Raw genomic sequence first — 18,780 nt, 5'->3', positions numbered from 1 at the left:
TCTCTTTTAAACATTCATTTCCAATAACGTTTTACCTTTGGTTTAATGAGTTATCAAACTATAACAATATGTGTCCTCAATTGTATATTGGTAGTGGAAATAATTTCATCTGAGACATTGTTTTTTAAAACAGTAAGATTCATAAACAAAACCAATTTAAACAATTTTTAGATTACTTCATAGACATTATTTTTGAGAATTATGCTAGAGTCATCACTAAAAAGACAAGTTTTATATCACAATAAAGTAAAACATTTTATATCAAAATAAAACATTTTATATCACAATAAAGTAAAGTGAAAGTATAAGTTCAAGTATAAAATGGTAAGATGTATAATTTCTGACTATTAAGGAAGACCCTATTCAAGCTTTTTTTGTTTTTGAATTTGTATGGGTGTAAATAGTGATGGATAAAGATTTAGTATTTCATTTATATCTCACTAGATACATTTTTAAAGTAATCTTTTTTTAAAGTTCAATAAATATAATAGATTTAAAGATGACTTATTTTGCAGCAATGTAAGCTGACAAAACCATATTATTTTTTGAAAATAGGCTTAAATGTGTTACTAGGTACATAGTTTTTCATAATTCTTTTAAAGCATATCTAAGCAAAAATGTTTGAACAACACAGGACTAGAAGTATATTCTTCTTTGAAAAGTAGGTAGATTAGCAGTCATTTCAACAGGCAGTTACCATAGGCAACCAAAAGATACAGTGGACATTAATTATCTTTAAATTCATTCTTTGATAAATGTTGTTCTTTAAATTCATTCTTTGATAAATGTTGTTCTTTGAGATTAATAGTGACAGTATCCACAAATTGGAGCACATTGACATAATTATATTTTCTGGGAAGGAAAGCTAATAATTGAAATTTTCTAGAGTAAAGAAACATCAGTGAATAGGCTTAATATGACTTAAAACTACCAACTTTTTCACCTCTACAATTTCTACCTTGCAATCAGAGCAAATTGTATTTGTAACCATAGTCTTTAAGAAGGGTTGAAGCCATATGTGACAAGATTATAGTTTACCTGAATCCACTTGTCTGAAAAATGTTATCTGTTTCTTTCTTACTGCCTACACAAAGAGCAATTTAAAAGATAAGCAAATGATTTTTTATTCAATTGTAAATTTTATACAACATAATTCTGATAGACATCTATATGTGTGTGCTTATGTATAACATACTGTTCTCAGTCATCTTCAGTGCCCTGCCAAATGAAACTACAGGCTTCCCTTCCAATCCCCCACCTTTAGTAAACATCAGAGGGGTAAATGGACATTGTATATAAAATTCAACTATTGAGTCAGCTGGTGCCTTTCAAATGAAGTAAATGTAAATTAGCAAACCTAGCCAACAATATAAAACTTAAAGTATTATGAAGAACTTGAATATTGATTTGAAATCTTGAAGAAAATTCTACCTATAACTTATTTCCAAGTAAATGTCTTAAAAATATTGTAGGGAATGAGATCGCCAACTACTCAGATGATAATTTAACAAAGAGCAACATGATTAGCCTCGTTGAGCTGAATTTTATACTGTGTATGTATGTATGTGTGTATATAATACATGCATATATGTATGTGTATACATACACACACACACACACACACACACACACACACATACACACACACATATTCTCCCTAATTTTTGCAATCTTGTATTATGGGCTTTTGGTTAAAATAATAAAATTAAATTCTGTGGATAGTGCTTGATTTTCTTGTTTAGGTTGAAGTGTATTTAGACCCAGTATATGCTTGGGTAAGTTAGAAAAATATTGTTGAAGAGGTTGCTGTTTGTAAAACACAGATATTATATAGAGATAGTTTTCTCTTGATGAATGCTTATCTTCTTCCCAGATTCCACCTGCCAAGAACAAATTAGTCCATTGGTCTCTGCTTTCCAAAGACATCAGAATCAATCCATGAATAAATGTTTTTTTGCTATCCAGTCAGTTGAATACTGTGTTGACGATTATGTTGGTCTTAAATAGCATCAAATTTGTTTTTAGAGATAGCCTGTGTATGTTTCCATATTGAACTCAAACACAGTATTATGAAAAAATACTTCTGACTGAAGTAGAAAAGAATAGGAAATATCAATTATCTGCTGACCATTTCCTGGAGTCAGATCCTGGTAAAGCATTGTTGATACAAATGAGTCATGGTTTCTGCAGAAACTTTATAGCATCAAAGGGAAAGTTATTCAAGTAACATTAATAAAAACGAAAGCCTTATTAGTAAAGTATATTAGGAAAATTGTAGGAAAAAAAGAACTTTTAGAGTAAACTGATTTTGAGTATGGTCTTTATAAATAGGGATGCCTTTGATACTAGGTTGTTCTCTACTGATGAAAAATTGTAGGGAAGTGGTATAAATTTGCTTTTACTTTTTTAGTTGACTTAGTCTACTAGTATTATGTTCTACTTTTGATAATTATACTCTGGTTATATTAAATGTTAACACTAGGGAAAACTGAATGAGGAATATAAGTAAACATAGGATAAATTTTCTAAATGAAGTAATGTTCACATAATATAAAGCTAATAATTATGCTTGTCATAAAATCTCTAGTTGTATGAGTTATTTAGTATGTTTTTTTTAAAATATGCATCCATCACTTCTAACTAGTTCCAATGCCTTTTCTATGCTATAAAAGGAAACCTTGTACCATTAAGCAATTGGTCTCTTGCTCCTCAACCCCTTATAACAAGTAATCTTTTTTTTTGTAATATATTTTCCTATTATGAATATCTCATGTAAACTGAATCATAAAGAACATTACTTTATTTTTAGTCATCTGTATTGTACTGGATATCAGTACTTCAGTGCATTTTCTAGGATACTAAAATCCAAAAAAGCGCAACCCCTTTACATGAAATGGCATAATATTTGTACATCCTCCCATATAGTTTAAGTCATCTACAGATTACATATAATACCCAATACAATACAAATGCTACATAAGTAGTTGTTGTACTGTATTGTTTAGGGATTAATGGCAATAAAAAATGTCTGTACATACAGTTTCTCTCCCCCAACCACCAATATTTTCAGTTAGCAGCTGTTCAAATCCAAAGATTGATGGTAGGGAGCAAAAGTCAATGACATTCTGTCCATTCATGCAGTGACATTCATTTGTGTTATTTTCACCTTTGAAATATTGTGAATAACATTGTTAAGAGCATTCTTGTACTCGTATATGAATATCTGATTTTAATTTTTTTTTTATCTATATACCTCAGTATAGAAGTAGAAGGTTCTATGGTAGTATTTTTTAACTTTTCAAAATTGATTTCTTCACAACTACACCATTTTATATTCCCCATGGTAATGTATAAAGGATCCTGCTTCTCTGTTATTATAGTGAAGCAGAGACAAATGGGCCAAGGACCTGAAGATACACTTCTCAGAAGATGATGTACAATCAGTAAACAAACACATGAAAAAATGTTCATCATCACTAGCAATTAGAGAAATGCAAATCAAAACCACTCTAAGATTTCATCGTATTCCAGTCAGAATGGCAACTATTATGCATACAAACAATAAGTGTTGGCAAGGATGTGGGGGAATAGGTACATTCATACACTGCTGGTGGGACTGCAAATTGATGTAGCCAGTCTGGAAAGCAGTATGGAGATTTCTTGGAAAATTGGAAAAGGAACCACCTTTTGACCCAGCTATTCCTCTCCTCGGTCTATACACAAAGAACTTAAAAATAGCATAGTACAGGGACACAGCCACATCAATGTTTATAGCAGCACAATTCACGATAGCTAAATTGTGGAACCAACCTAGGTGCCCTGCAATAGATAAATGGATTAAAAAAAAAAAGTGTGGCATGTATACACAATGGAAAATTACTCAGCAATAAAAGAGAATAAAAAAATCATGGAATTTGCAGGGAAATGGATGGCACTAGAGCAGATTATGCTTAGTGAAGCTAGCCAATCCCTAACAAACAAATACCAAATGTCTTCTTTGATATAATGAGAGCAACTAAGAACAGAGCAGGGAGAAAGAGCAGGAAGAAATGATTAACATTAAACAGAGACATGAGGTGGGAGGGAAAGGGAGAGAAAAGGGAAATTGCATGGAAATGGAGGGAGACCCTCAATGTTATACAAAATTACATATAAGAGGTTGTGAGGGGAAGGGGAAAATAAACAAGGAGAGAAATGAATTACAGTAGATGGGGTAGAGAGAGAAGAGGGGAGGGGAGGGAGGATAGTAGAGGATAGGAAAGGTAGCAGAATACAACAGTTACTAATAGGGCATTATGTAAAAATGTGGATGTGTAACCGATGTGATTCTGCAATCTGTATTTGGGGTAAAAGTGGGAGTTCATAATCCACTTGAATCTAATGTATGAAATATGATATGTCAAGAGCTTTGTAATATTTTGAACAACCAATAAAAAAATACAAAAGAAAATAAATAAACAACATGAGAATTAAAAAAAAGAGAGAATAAAATCATGGCATTTGCAGGTAAATGGATAAAGTTAGAGAAGATAATGCTAAGTGAAATTATCCAATTCCAAAAATCCAAATGCTGAATGATTTTCTTTGGCATAAGGAAGCTGATTCATAGTGGGATAGGGAGAGGGAGCATGGGAGGAAGAGAGGAATTCTATATAGGGCAGAGGCGGGAGGGGGTAATGAAGGGGGCATGGGGTAATTAATGATGGTTGAATGTAATGATCATTATTATCCAAAGTACATGTATGAAGACACGAATTGGTGTGAATATATTATGTACACAACCAGAGATATGAAAAATTGTGCTTTATATATGTAATAAGAATTGTAATGTGTTCCACTGTTATATATAAATTTTAAAATATAAATATATAAAAAAAAGAATCCTGCTTCTCCAACATACTAAGACTTGTTATTTTCTACTTTTAGATTATTGCCATCTTGGTGGTGACAAAATGCTGTCACATATGGTTTTGATTTGCATTTTGTAATTACAATTATATTGAACATCTCTTGATGTGCTTAATGGCCAGTTGTAAATTTTCTTTGGAGAAGTGTCCAATCCTTGCCCATTTTTATTTATTTTGTTTTTAAATCCCATATTTTTAATGATGCATGATAATTATACATAAAATGAAGATTCATTTTTACATATTTGTATTCAATATAATTTGGCCAATATCATTCTATAATAATTTCCTGTTTCCCCTCTTCCTCCCTCCACCTGATCCATTTCCTCTATTCTATTGATTTCTCTTTGATTTTCATGGGCTCGCCCTTCACCTTTCTTTTTCTTGTCCTCTGTTTCTTTCATATATAAGAGAAAACATACTACCCTTGACTTTCTGAGATTGGTTTATTTCACTTAACATATTATTCTCAAGTTCCATTAATTTTCCTGCAAGCAACATAATTTCATTCTTCTTTGTGGCTGAAAAAAACTCCATTGTATATACTTATACCAAATTTTCTTTATCCATTCATCAATTAATGGACCCTAGACTAGTTCCATAGTTTGGCTACTATGAATTGTGCTGCTATAGTACATGGGTCTGCATATATCTCTATAAAATGCTGACTTTAATTCTTTAGGATAAATACTGAGATGGTGTATAGTGGATCTTATGGTAGTTTCATTCCTAACCTTGATAGGAATTTCCATAGTGATTTTGATAGTGGTTGTACTAATTTACAATTCCACCAACAGTGTAAAAATGTTTCTTTTTCTCCACATTCTCTTCTTCATTTATTATTATTTTTATTTTTAATATCTTTATTTCATTTATATGTGGTGCTGAGGATTGAACCCAGTGCTTCATGCATGCTGGATGAGCACTCTACCACCGAGCCACAATCCCAACCCTTATTTGTGTTTCTGATAACTGCCACACAGACTACTGTGAGATGAAATCTTAGTTTTGATTTGCATTTCTTTACTTGCTATTGATGATGAGTATATTTTTATATATTTGTCATCCATTAGTATTTATTCTTTTGAGAAGTATCTGTTTAATCCACTTGCCCAGTTATTAATTACATTGTTTGTTATTTTTAACAACACTTTGTTGCTGGTTTTTTCTTTTTTTTAGTTCTTTATATATTCATGATATCAATCCTTTGTCAGAAAAGTAGCTACCAAAGATTTTCTCTCATTCCATGGGTTCCCTCTTCACATTCTTAACTGTATCCTTTGCTGAACAGAAGCTTTTTAATTTCATGTCATCTCATTTATTAATTCTTGGTATTATTCCCTGAATTTTAGTCCTATTGAGGAAGTCATTTTGCTTGTGCCTGTATGTTGGATTTTTGTTCTTATGTTTCTTTCTAAGAATTGCATAGCTTCTGGTGACATTCCTAGACCTTTGATCCATTTTCATATCATTTTTGTGCAGAATAAGAAATATGGATCTAGCCTCTCTCCTCTCCTCTCCTCTCCTCTCCTCTCCTCTCCTCTCCTCTCCTCTCCTCTCCTCTCCCTCTCTCTCTCTCTCTCTCTCTCTCTCTATATATATATATATATATATATATATATATATATACATATATATCTATCCCATTTTTCTAGCACCATTTGTTAAAAGTGTGTCTTTTTCCTCCTTTTTCAAGGATGGATATGGCTGTGTGTGTTTGTCTCTGTGTCTTCTGTTCTGTTTCACTGGTCTGTGTGTCTGTTTTTATGCCAGTACCATGCAGTTTTTGTTACTGTAGCATTTTAGTATAATTTGCATTCAGGTATTGTGATGCTTCCATTGCTTTTTTGACTAGAATTGCATTAACTATTCTGGATCTTTTATTCTTCCAAATGAATTTTAGGACTTTTTAAAATTTATTTTTTATACTTCTAATCAGTTATACATGATAGCAGAAAACTTTTCAATTCATTGTACACAAATGGATCACAACTTTTCATTTCTCTGGTTTTACACAATGTAGAGTTGCACCATATGTGCTGTCATACATATATCTAGGGTTATGATGTTCATCTCATTCCACCATTTTGTTTTCTAGTTCTGTGGAAAATGTCATTGGTATTTCAATGTGGATTGCATTGCTTTTGGTAATATGGCCATTTTAACAATATTAATTGTGTCTATCCATGAACATGGTAGGTCTTTCTATCTTCTGAGGTCCTCTTCAATTTCTTTCTACAATAGTTTATAATTTTCACTTATAGAGGTCTTTCAATGTACTTTTTGAGGCTATTGTGAATGCAGTTATTTTTGTGATTTCTTTCTCAGCAGATTCATCATTGTTGTAAGAAAATCCATGGATTTTCGCATGTTGATTTTGGACCTGCTACTTTGCTGAATTTCTTTATTATCTCTAACAATCTTCTGGTGGAGCTTTTTGGATCTTCTAAGTATAGGATCATATTATCTACAAATAGTGATAATTTGACTTCTTCTTTTCTATTTTTGTCCATTTTCATTTCCTTCTCTTGCCTATTGCTCTACCTTTGTCCATTTTTAAATTAGGTCTTCTGGTACTTGAGTTGTAAAAGTACTCTTTACTCTGAATATTAGACTTTTACAAAGATAGGATTTCCAAATGTATTTTCTTATTCTGTGGGTGTTTTTTTGTTGTTGTGTTGTTGGTTTTTTTTTTGTTTGTTTGTTTGTTTGTTTGTTTTTCACTTTCTTGATGTGTCCTTTGCACAAGGTTTTTAATTTTGAATGGTTCAGGTTCTTCTTTTATTTTATTTTATTTTTTATCTTTTTTGGTGTTGTATCTATGAATTCAATGCTAAATATAAGGTTATTAAGATGTACCCTCTATGTTTTCTCCTAGGTTTTAGCTTCTATGATTTTAACTTTTTAATCTGTTTTTGAGTTAATATTTTCCATATACTGTGAGGTACACATCAATAAATTCTTTTGCATGGTCTAAAACTGTGAATTAATATATATTAAAGAGAATCGTTGTCATTTTCCACAGTGTTAAAAAATCATCTGTGACATTAAAACATTTGCTTTCTTATTCTTAAAATAAAAATTATAGACAAAAGAGTTGAAACCATAAAACTCTTAGAACACGTAAATCTTTATAACCTTGCATCATTACATAGTGAATCATTAAATATGGTACCAAAAAATAAGAAGAAAAAATTAGAATAGATGAGTTGGACCTTATCAAAAGTAAAAATTTAACTTTAAAGGTCACTATCAAGAAAATGAAAGACCACCCACAGAGAGGAAAATACTGTAAATTAAGAAATAGATAAAAATCTAGTATCCAAATTATATAAAGAACACTTATAACTCAATATTAAAGCAATATATAATATAATTTTTAAATGGGTAAAGGATATGAGTAGATAGTTTTCCAAAGAAGATATACATATATCCAAAAAGCACATGAAAACATGCTCAGCATCATTATAATGATCATCATTATAATAATCAGGAAAATACAAATAAGACTTCTAGAATGGTTATATTAAAACAAATGAATGATAACAATTTAACAAACATATGGAGATATTAACACCCACTTACATTGCTTGCAGAATCTCAGATAGTGAAACCACTTTAGAAAAGTGTTCAAAAAGTCAAATATACAGTTAGTTGCCTTATAGTCCAGGCATTCCACTCCTGATACTGAAAAGAGTTGAAATCATATATCTCCATGAATACTTGTACATGAACGTTAATAGCAGAAAAATAATGGAATCAAACCAATGTCCTTTAACACATGAATGAATAAACATATGCAGATAAGCATACAATATTGTCCAACATAAAAGGACTGACACATATTTCAACACTGATGAACTTGAAAATATTATTCTAAATGAGAGAAGCCAGACACAAAATGTCATATTGTATCATTTACTTATATGAAATATCCCAAATAGGGAAATGCATGGAAATAAAAAGCAGATTAGTGGTTGTCAGGAGCTAGAAGAAAGGAAAACAGAGAGTATCTAAAGTGTAGGGTTTTTCTTTTGGAGGTGATGAAAATGTTTTGAAATTAGAGAGTCATATAGTGAATATGTTAAAAATCATTGACTTGTATACTTTAAAAGAGGAAAGTTTATATATGAAATATATGTATTTTAGTTACCTTTGTGACTACTGGGACTGAAAAACCCATCCAGAACAACTTATAGAGGAGGAAAGGTTCATTTAGGGTCTTTATTTAGGGTTTCAGAGGTCTCAGTCCAAAAGTGGCTGGCTCCATTCCTTGGGGCTCAAGGTAACACAGGACATCATAGCAGGAAGAGTATGGCAAAGGAAAGCAGCTCACATGATGATCACAAGATTTCAGGCAGCTGAAATCTTGACTTGCCAAAGACAAATATATTACCCACGCCACACCCCCAATGCCCCACCTCCTCTAGCCACACACACCCTGCCTTCATTTAGGTTTACGAACTGGTAACCCAATTATTTCCTCCCTGAACCTTCTTGCACTATCTTATATGTGAGCTTTTGACATATCACTTCCAAACCATAACGTTCCACCACTGGCCACCAAAAGCTCAAACTTATCTGACTTTGCAAAATACATTTAGTCCATTCCCAAGAGTCCCTATAGTCTAAACTGTTCCAAGATTGCTCAAATTTCAAGTCCAAAGACTTCTCTGATTGTCAAGGAAATCTTACAATGTGAGCTCCTGTAAAATTAAAAACAGTTTATAAGTATCCAATGTGTAATGGGACAGAATAAAATTCCCATTCAGAAAAATAGGGCATAGAAAGAATGCATAGGACCAAAACAATACTGAAATCCAGCTGGGCAAACATGTCTGTGTCTGGCATCTGAAGCACATGGCCTCATGATGTTCTCTCCAAAGGGCTTGTGTAGATTCGCCCATGTGGCTTTACTGGTTGCATTCAAAGTGGCCTTTTTGTTGGCTTGTCTCTGCTCAAATCCTGAAACTTTCCTAGGATGGTGTCCCTCACCACTGGCATTTCTTAATCTCGGGTCTGCACTGCAGCTTCAGCTTACTCCACATCTCCACACATTGTCCTCTCAGGGGTGCCCCCAGGGACTCTGACCCTGCTGTGCTTTGTCTGGTCTACCAGGCCCTCCCTTGAAATCATGGTAGAAGCCTCCATGACCCCCTAAGTTCAGCATCCTGCATTCCTGAAGAATCAGCATCACCTGGTTGATGCTAAGATCTGCCACAATTTCAAGCTTCTGGGGACCCTAGTTACAGAGCCTCTCAGTACCTGGGTAGCTGAACTTGTTGAAAAAAACTTCCTAGGGACTCTTGTGCAAGAAGTGTGCCCCACTGATCTCTTCTCAAGAGAATTTTTACTTTTATTCCCTTGAGCTTGAAATGTGTATTGTCTTGCCAACTCCTGAGATGCCCTCAAACCATCTTTCTTATTGTATCTGGGCAGTCTTTAGCATTCCTTTACTAGCAGTAATGTCTTTAACAACTGCAACTTCCTTAGCCCAATTTTTTAAAATATTTTTTTTAGTTACAGGTGGACACAATATATTTTTTATTTTTTATTGATTTTTTAAAAAATGACCGTGGAATGCATTACAATTCTTATTACACATATAGAACACAATTTTTTTATCTCTGTTTGTATATAAAGTATGTTGTCACCAATTTGTGTCTTCATACATGTAATTTGAATAATGATGTCTATTACATTCCACCATCGTTGTTAAGCCCCTGCCCCCTCCCTTAACCTCCCACCCCTCTGCCCTATCTAGAGTTCATCTATTCCTCCCATGCTCCCCCTTCCTACCCCACTATGAATCAGCTCCTTATATCAGAGAAAACATTCAGCATTTGTTTTTTTGCTGTTGGCTAACTTCACTTAGCATTATCTTCTCCAACACCATCCATATACCTGCAATTGCCATAACGGAACCACACATCAAAAAGACAACAATTATAAATATTACATATACACAAACAATGGAGCATCTACATTCATCAAACAAACTCTTCATAACTTCAAAAGTCAAATTGACCACAACACAAGTAATCTTGGGTTCTTGGGTGACTTTAACATACCTCTCTCACCATTGGATAGATCTTCCAAACAAATATTTATTTTTTTAATGTGCTGCTGCTGATTGAATCCAGGGGCTCACACATATGAGGCAAGCACTCTACCACTGAGCTATAACCCCAGCCCCTGAGTCCCAGTTTTATTCCCACATTTCAAGTCCAAGTTTTTCAAATATTTCTGCCTTGCTTTTTGCTCCTGATTATCACCATAAATTTGGCTTATACCCACCAGCAATATCCATTTCACCGCCTGAATGCTATGCTATCTAGAAATTACTTTCACCAGATTAAGAAGTCCTTCACTTTTAAAATTATCCTCACAGAAAGTCTCAAATCATGGGCAAAATGCAGTCAGTTTTTCAGCCAGAACATAACACAAATGGCCTCTATTCCAAATTCCAGTGGAGGTCTTCTATGAACCCTCTCGAGCCCTGTTTTCACTGCTCACTATCCCATTGGCAGTCTGGTCTTCTGAGCTCCCATGAGAACCAGCCATTAAACTCTGCTTACAACAGTCTAAAGCATTTCCAGCTTGCCCTGTTAAACACCTCAAAATTCTTCCAACCAATTCCAAAATGCTCCAAAAGCTTATGCGCTACATGGTCAAGATTGTCACATCAACAACCAATATCTGGTGCCAATTTCTGTTTTAGTTAGCTTTTTTGCTGCTGTGACTAAAAGGACCCAACTAGAAAAACTGTAGAGGTGGGAAAGTTTATTTGAGGGTTCACAGTTTCAGAGGTCTCAATCCATAGACAAGAGACTCCATTCCTTGGAGGCTCAAGGTGAGGCTGAATGTCATGGCAGAAAAATGTAGCAGAGAGAAGCAGCTCACATGGTAGACTCCCCTGGCCAGATACAAAATATATACCCCAAAGCCACACCCCCCAATCCTCTACCTCCTCCTGCAACAACTCACCTTCCTTCTTTTACCATTCAATTAATCCTATAAGGTGATGAATTCACCAGTTCGGTTAAGACTCTCGGAATCCAATCATTTCTTCTCTGAACCTACTTGCATTGTGCCACATGTAAGCTTTGGGAGGACACCTCCCATCCAAACAATAACAATATCTCAATAAAAACAAATAATCTTAAAATGTTTGGCATGCAGGGAGATTTTTCTACTTGAGCAATACTCATTTGATGTTTACCTTAAAAGAGTTACTTTTATTTTATATTTTAGAAATTTATCATGGCATCCTGCTTTGACCACTAAAAGTAAAATGCGAATTCCACATTCTCATGCATTTATTGATCTGACTGAAGATTTTACAGCAGGTAAGTTGCACATAAATGTGAAATATGTTATTTAAATTGCCTAAGAATTACAGATTTTACTTATTCTTGTATTCGCTTGCTCATGGACTGAATGTTAAGACCAGACTGTTAAAAGTTTATAAGAAATCATTTGAAACATAAAAACAGTACTGAATATAATAAATAAGTTTGTAGTTATTTTATTGTTGTTGTTTGTTATCCACCTCAAAATTTGAATTCTCCCATTTTATGAATTCATGATAATTTTGTCATGTTGCCTGATGTTTCTTTCCTTTCTTTTCAAAAGTCTTTGACTAATGCTAAAGAAAAATATTTAGTTTATGTACTCCAAAACAATTTTTTTAAAAAAAAACTTTTTAATGTGGAAAAATTTTAACATAGAATAGTAGGCAAAATAATATAAATATATGCACACTTAATTCCCTAGCTTAGTTATAAATCATATCTTAGTTATGAATGCCAATCATGTTTCATTTCTGTACCCATCCACATAAGTCTCTCCACCCCAGATAATTTTAAACAAAATCCCAACATATAATTTCATTTATACATACTTCACTCTCTGTATCTCTGTAGCCACCAAAAAAATCATTTTGAAACCTAAAAAATTAAATAATAAAGTTGAGTATCATCAAATATCCTGTCATTATTCAAAATATCCCACTTGTTTTTATCCAACCAGGAGCTAAACAGGACTCACAACAGACAAAAAAAAAAAAAAAAAACTTATCTGTGTCTGGATTTTCCTCATTGTATCCCCATAATATTAGCATGTTACTCTGGCTTCTGTTCTTAGTGTTTAGATTTAAACAGAATCCAGCTTTAACCAGAATCCAGCTTTGTAGGATCAACAGGCAGGAATAGTGGTAAAGAATACTTCCAGCCTGTTGCTGTGTGTTTCAGCTCATTATGGAGACTGATCATTTAACTTTTCTTTTATAGTGTAAAATTGTTCTCTAGCTTAGGGTTGGCTCAGCATGGGTCATCTACTTTGCTGCTCCTTAATGGTTTTAGCAGCTATGGTAATTGTTCTCAAGTCCGTTATTTCAACAGGAGTTGCAAAATTGTGGCACACTAGATATGTCACTCTTCTGTATATATTATTAGTTGGGTGTTTCCTATTAAAAAAAAAAAGAAAAAACTACCACCATGATCTTCAGTCAGTGTACATATATAGTGTACATTGTGACAGGCAAAGATAAATCCTTTATTTTTTTCTTCTCCCCATTTTTTGTCCCCAGTTTTCAAAGGCTTATGATCTGATTTTGCTATTACATTTTTAGTCACTGAACTAATTGCAAATGAACAAAAAAGGCCTGATGACTGCTAAAAGTAATAAAATTTAAGAAAGAAAAGACAACTAAAATTATGTTCTTTAAGCTTTTTATTAACTCTAAATTTGTTATGAATTTTGCTAGCACATTTTTATGAATACAATTTGAACAGTTAAGAAATTAACACCCAAATGTACTCTGAATTTTACTGATTTAAAACAAACAAAGCCAGTCCTTTACATAGTTAGCTCTTTATAGTTCTGAGTTGTTTGGTTTCAAATGTACACTTACAATGGAAAAAGAAGAGGGAATTGAACAAGGAAATCAGAGGTTATTTTTAGTTTGACTTATCTGGGACACTAAATCATGAAACTGTCAATAGTAATAGTATGAGTACTTCTTGCCATGGAAGTGGTCTTAACAACTCATTTTTCAAGATGAGGAAATTCTATAATTGTAGGCTGATTTTTCTGTTGCCTCATTGACATTACACATACACATACTTTTCCCCACATAATTTTTTTTTTAGGAAAATTCTGTCATGATGTTTTAGAAATTTACTTTGAGTTTAATAATATTAGACTTTCTTAAAAATATTGACTTTGCATTTAAATAATTTCTAAAGAATTTTGGGGTATTTTTACACAATCAACAATCCGCCTTATGAAATTCTGACATAAAATGACACAATTGTGTTTACAGGAGGTATGAGTTTTAAGTAAACAATCTATTATATAAAATGTAAAAAAATTCTGATAATTACTTTTAAGAAGTTAAAATATATTAAGGAAATATTAAAAATTTATAATTAAACTATGGTGAGCTTCTCATTGTCCAGAGTGTACTCATTCCTTAGGATATAGAAAACTTTCTGAAGAATAAGTCTTTGAAGAAAAAAAATAAATAAATAAAATTTTTTGGGGGGGCATTACTGGGGATTGAACTTATTACCTTTTTAAATTATCGCCAATTTAAAGGATGGAAAATAATGGTATTTAATTATTATTTTAGTATGCATTTCTCAGATTATTATTGAAGTACATTTTCTTTGCTTTTGGGAGTTGACCATTTCTTACTTTTCCCTATGGATTGCTGTGTTTTCCTTTTCAGATCACTGTCTCTTCGTAATGTTTTTATTTTGGTTTAAGTTCTATTACTCTGTCAGGCAAAGACTGACACTGGCAATTCTGATTCATGACTACTAGAGCTTTTTAAATAGACTTCAAGTATTCAAGTTACTTAATACTGTGAACTCTTCTATATACTGATCTGATCACATTATTCTCATCATCTCATTTACATCAATAATACATCTCAAGAAAATCAAATCTGGCTATTAATTCTTCAGGCTACCCCTCCATTCATAACAGCAATGACATTAATCAGCTAGAGCAGATCCTGAAACACTCCTTTTTCTTCTGCAAATGAAAATCAGCCTTACTATCTGTTTAGCTCATTTGATAACTAAAGAATAAGTATCTACCTTCAAAAAAAAAGAGAGAGAAAATATCAGAATTCAGGTCCTTGTCCAATATGTAGACCATTACTTTCTCTTAATATTCTTTATTTGGGATAATTTGATTTTCAATAAAAAGTATTTGTGCCTACATATAGATGTCCATTGTCAGTTTGATCCCAGAGCTAGAGAAGAAGGTCTAGGTCATAACCTGAAGTTTAGGAGTCTTCAGTATTTTTAAGGCCATGGATAGACAGAGGGCTACAAACTTTGTTTGCTTTTGAATTATTTTAAAGTAGCATGGTTATGGTAAGAAATTTTAAACAGTTCAAATGTATATTCAGTTTCTTCTAGCTGATGCATCCTGTGCAGGTCTACACACAATTTTGTGTTTGGTCCAAGTTGAATTAGTGTGTAGATAATTGTCATTCTGTCTTAATTCATATATATTAGCATATCCGTATATGCTAATATAAAATTGACCTTTTATAGATTCATATCTTTCCATTATATAGAGATGCTATAATTTACTTAATATTCCTCTCTTGGTGGACAGTTAGATATGTTTCTTGTTTGTTTGCAACAGTGTTCCAGTAAATATTTTTGTACGTATATCTCTCTGTTCTTGTGCAAACATAAGTATATTAGCTATTATCAGAAGTTTATTAAGGTTGTATTTATGTGTATTTTCCCTTAAATAATGTTTTTCAGAAAAGTGGATAAAGAATAAACAAATAATTACAACTTTTATTTTGAATTCTAATAAATATTGTAGTTTCCCTTCAGAGTTTATACCAAATTTACCTTCCTACAAAAAGTGTATGAAAGTAGTCATTCTTACCAAATTTGGTATTTTCTTTTATACTGTAAAATATATATAATTATTAATTATGAGTTATTTTAGGCATACCAAAAAATATATATGACTTTTGGTATTTTCCATTTTTGTCAGTTTCACAGGGGAAAATTGCATCTTGTTTTGATTTGCATTTCTTGAGTTATATCATTAATGCCAAACAGCTTTACATACACTTACTGACCATTTATAATTCTTTATTTTGGAATTGCCTATTCAAGTATTTATCCATTTTTCTGTTAGAGTTTTTCCTTTTCTTTCTTAAAAGTTTGTTTACAAAAGTTTTTTTACCTTAAGAAAATTATTTCTGCTTTTTGGTACATGATATATCTATGTTGCGTGTTTTACTTTGTAGAAATTCCTTTTTTCTTTTGATCATATATAACTGTTAACTATTTATTAATCAAATTTTTCTTTTCTTTCATGGTATCTTTGTTTTGTGTCATGCTTGGAAAATGCCACTTGGATGTAATATTTTGGGTAACAAACAAGTTTTTAATTATTTCTGGTGTTTTTATGTTTTTGCATTTAAATCTTTGACACAGTTAAATTTTCTCATTGATATTTTAGTTATATATTTAGATATTCACTTCTCCATTTTAATTGTGATCAGTATTGTCTATTCAACAGCACAGGCCATCTAAGTCCTGCCTTGCTATGGAGGAATTAATTTCTTCACTTATTGTTTACTTGCATTCTCCCTTATTCGACTATGTTGGTATATTATTATTCTGGAAGTTTTCCTTAAGTAAAAGAAATAGTCAGATGATTGGTCATTTAAATAAGAGATTTATCACATTTAAATAAAAAGGGTTACTTTAAAATGTTATGTTGTGACATAAAAATTTTACCAATTTATAATATGTGTATATAGGAAAGGTAACCTGTTTGTTTTCTAAAATTGATAGAAGGCTGAATGCCTTACCTTGGGTAATTTGTTTGTTACCCAAGGAAATTTAAACTTATCAATTAAATTTATCTTTAGGCTGGATGTACTTTGCAGTGTTAGTGAGCTTACCCTGGGTTTGATCCTCAGCATATCTGTCACACACATACACAAAAGGTGTAGGGTGGAATTATCTGAGTGTTTAACCTTTTAGTCTTTTGGGGGTTAAGTTTTAGTTTTTCTGTATCTTTTCACATTCTTGCTTCCCCTAGCAAAAATAGGAGCTGGTTACAACCTAAGAAAAGGCTTATATGTGAAAGGATTAGAAGGGGACCTTTGTATTGCCCTTAGGTCCTTGTGCCTTTACTTTGGTGGCCCTTATGTATTAAGTGCCTGGCTAGCATTTGCTCCCTAAGTTGGCAGTTGGGCACCAAGAGTTCCTGACCTCTTTTCCTGACACAATCAAAGGCTAATAATAATTCACTTTAGTGCTGAGAGCCATTAGCCAAGTAGGTATGACAATTTCCTTGCCAGCGTACCCCATGTTGCTTAGAGGAAGGACTCGTGGAAATGGACATTTTGCAGTGACATTGCATGTAAGGTGACCTTGCTCAAGGACCAGGGCGGATCCGGGTTTAGGGCTCTCCTTGGCATTAGGGCAGTTCCAGGTTTAAGGTGTACCCTGCTCGGAATAGGGTATATCCTGCTGCCTCAGGTGTGCCCGCTCCTGTAGTTCCCGTTGAGTTCTCACGGGATTCAGAGAGTATTTGGGCAGAGAACATGGATTTCCCCAGAACGTGTGTAGAGGGCCGGTGTGAGATCGGGAATAAAGAATTGCTGTTTGAATCTACAAAGCTGTGAGTGGCTCGTGATTTTGTGCCCAGCCAGACTGTGGCACTTTAGCAGGCTTAATTCTGCTTCTTATGTATTCCTTTGAAACTTCATCTCACCATATATCTATAACTTGGACTGTCTATGGCCCCATCTTTTGCCATACGATTCATTTTCCTTGTACTATATTAGTCCCTTTGAAGGTCCATTGACTCTCAAATTGGCTACCTTTTATGTTCACCACAGGTGATTTTGAATTCCTTCTCTACAAATAAAAGATAAGGTCAGTTTGAAAATACTAGGTTGGTCCCTTCTACACTGTCTAGAAAAGATACTTAGGAGAACCCCTATAAGTACCTCTTATTCTAAAAGAAAGGCTCCTTCTTGAATTCCAATAGGAAGCAGGGTCTAGTTCCCATTAATTTCTATGTTTTGGGCACTATGCCTCTACAAGTTGGACACTAAAACTGGTCAAGGGAAGTGATATCAGATCTCCTCTTGTCTTTCTGACTTTCACTATCTCCAAACCTTCTTATGTAGCCTGGCATCCTGACTTGAGTTTTTTCTACCTGTCATTTAAAGTAAAACTTTTTCAGACCCTCAAGTTTTCCATTAAATATGAAAATTAGAATATTAAAATCTTCTCCTCAATAAATTATTCTTTTCTCTGTTTTTAAATTTTATTTTATTTATTTATTTTGGTGCTGATGATTGAAGCCGGGAGCATTAAACCACTGAGCCACATCTCCAGCCCTTTTTATTTTTCATTTTGAGACAGGGTCTCACTAAGTTGCTTAGAACCTTGCTAAGTTGCAGAGGTTGGTCTCAAACTTGGGATCCTCCTGCCTTAGCCTCCTGAGTCACTGGGATTATAGGTGTGTGCCACCATACACCACCAACTTAATTTTTAACTATTCAAAAACTGCTATTTTGGATGTCAAAAGCTGAATGTTGACTCTTTTGCAGTTCTGCTGTAATAACCCTAATCTTTGCGTAGGCCTGCAATTTCCAGCATACATTCTGGATATCCTGAACATTCACAAAGACTCTGTCAGAGGGTCCATGGAGTGAAAGTGATTTAAATTTTATAAACAAAAGTTCTTTCAGGTACTCTGTAATTTCTAAAAGTGTAAAGAGGTCCTGAAAACAAAAACCTTGAGAACTCTTACCCTCATCAAATTCATGCCTTTTGCTCATTGAGAGTCACAAAGTAATGAGAGA

At 33.2% G+C, this 18,780-nt stretch overlaps 1 protein-coding gene across 1 annotated transcript in view; it reads left to right on the top strand.

The window, feature by feature from the left end:
• The window catches only part of Itfg1 (integrin alpha FG-GAP repeat containing 1), a 264,556-nt gene that overhangs the window by 26,418 nt on the left and 219,358 nt on the right, over window positions 1-18,780 (top strand). The window contains exon 6 of the mRNA XM_076839473.2: window positions 12,162-12,256. Within this exon, the coding sequence (XP_076695588.1) occupies window positions 12,162-12,256 (95 nt within the window). The remainder of the gene's footprint in view (window positions 1-12,161; window positions 12,257-18,780) is intronic.

Source organism: Callospermophilus lateralis, chromosome 18 (assembly GCF_048772815.1).
Source record: "Callospermophilus lateralis isolate mCalLat2 chromosome 18, mCalLat2.hap1, whole genome shotgun sequence".
NCBI classification, from domain to species: Eukaryota; Metazoa; Chordata; class Mammalia; order Rodentia; family Sciuridae; genus Callospermophilus; species Callospermophilus lateralis.
Note: the sequence above shows the minus strand (reverse complement) of the source record. Positions and strands in the feature narration are given on the sequence as shown.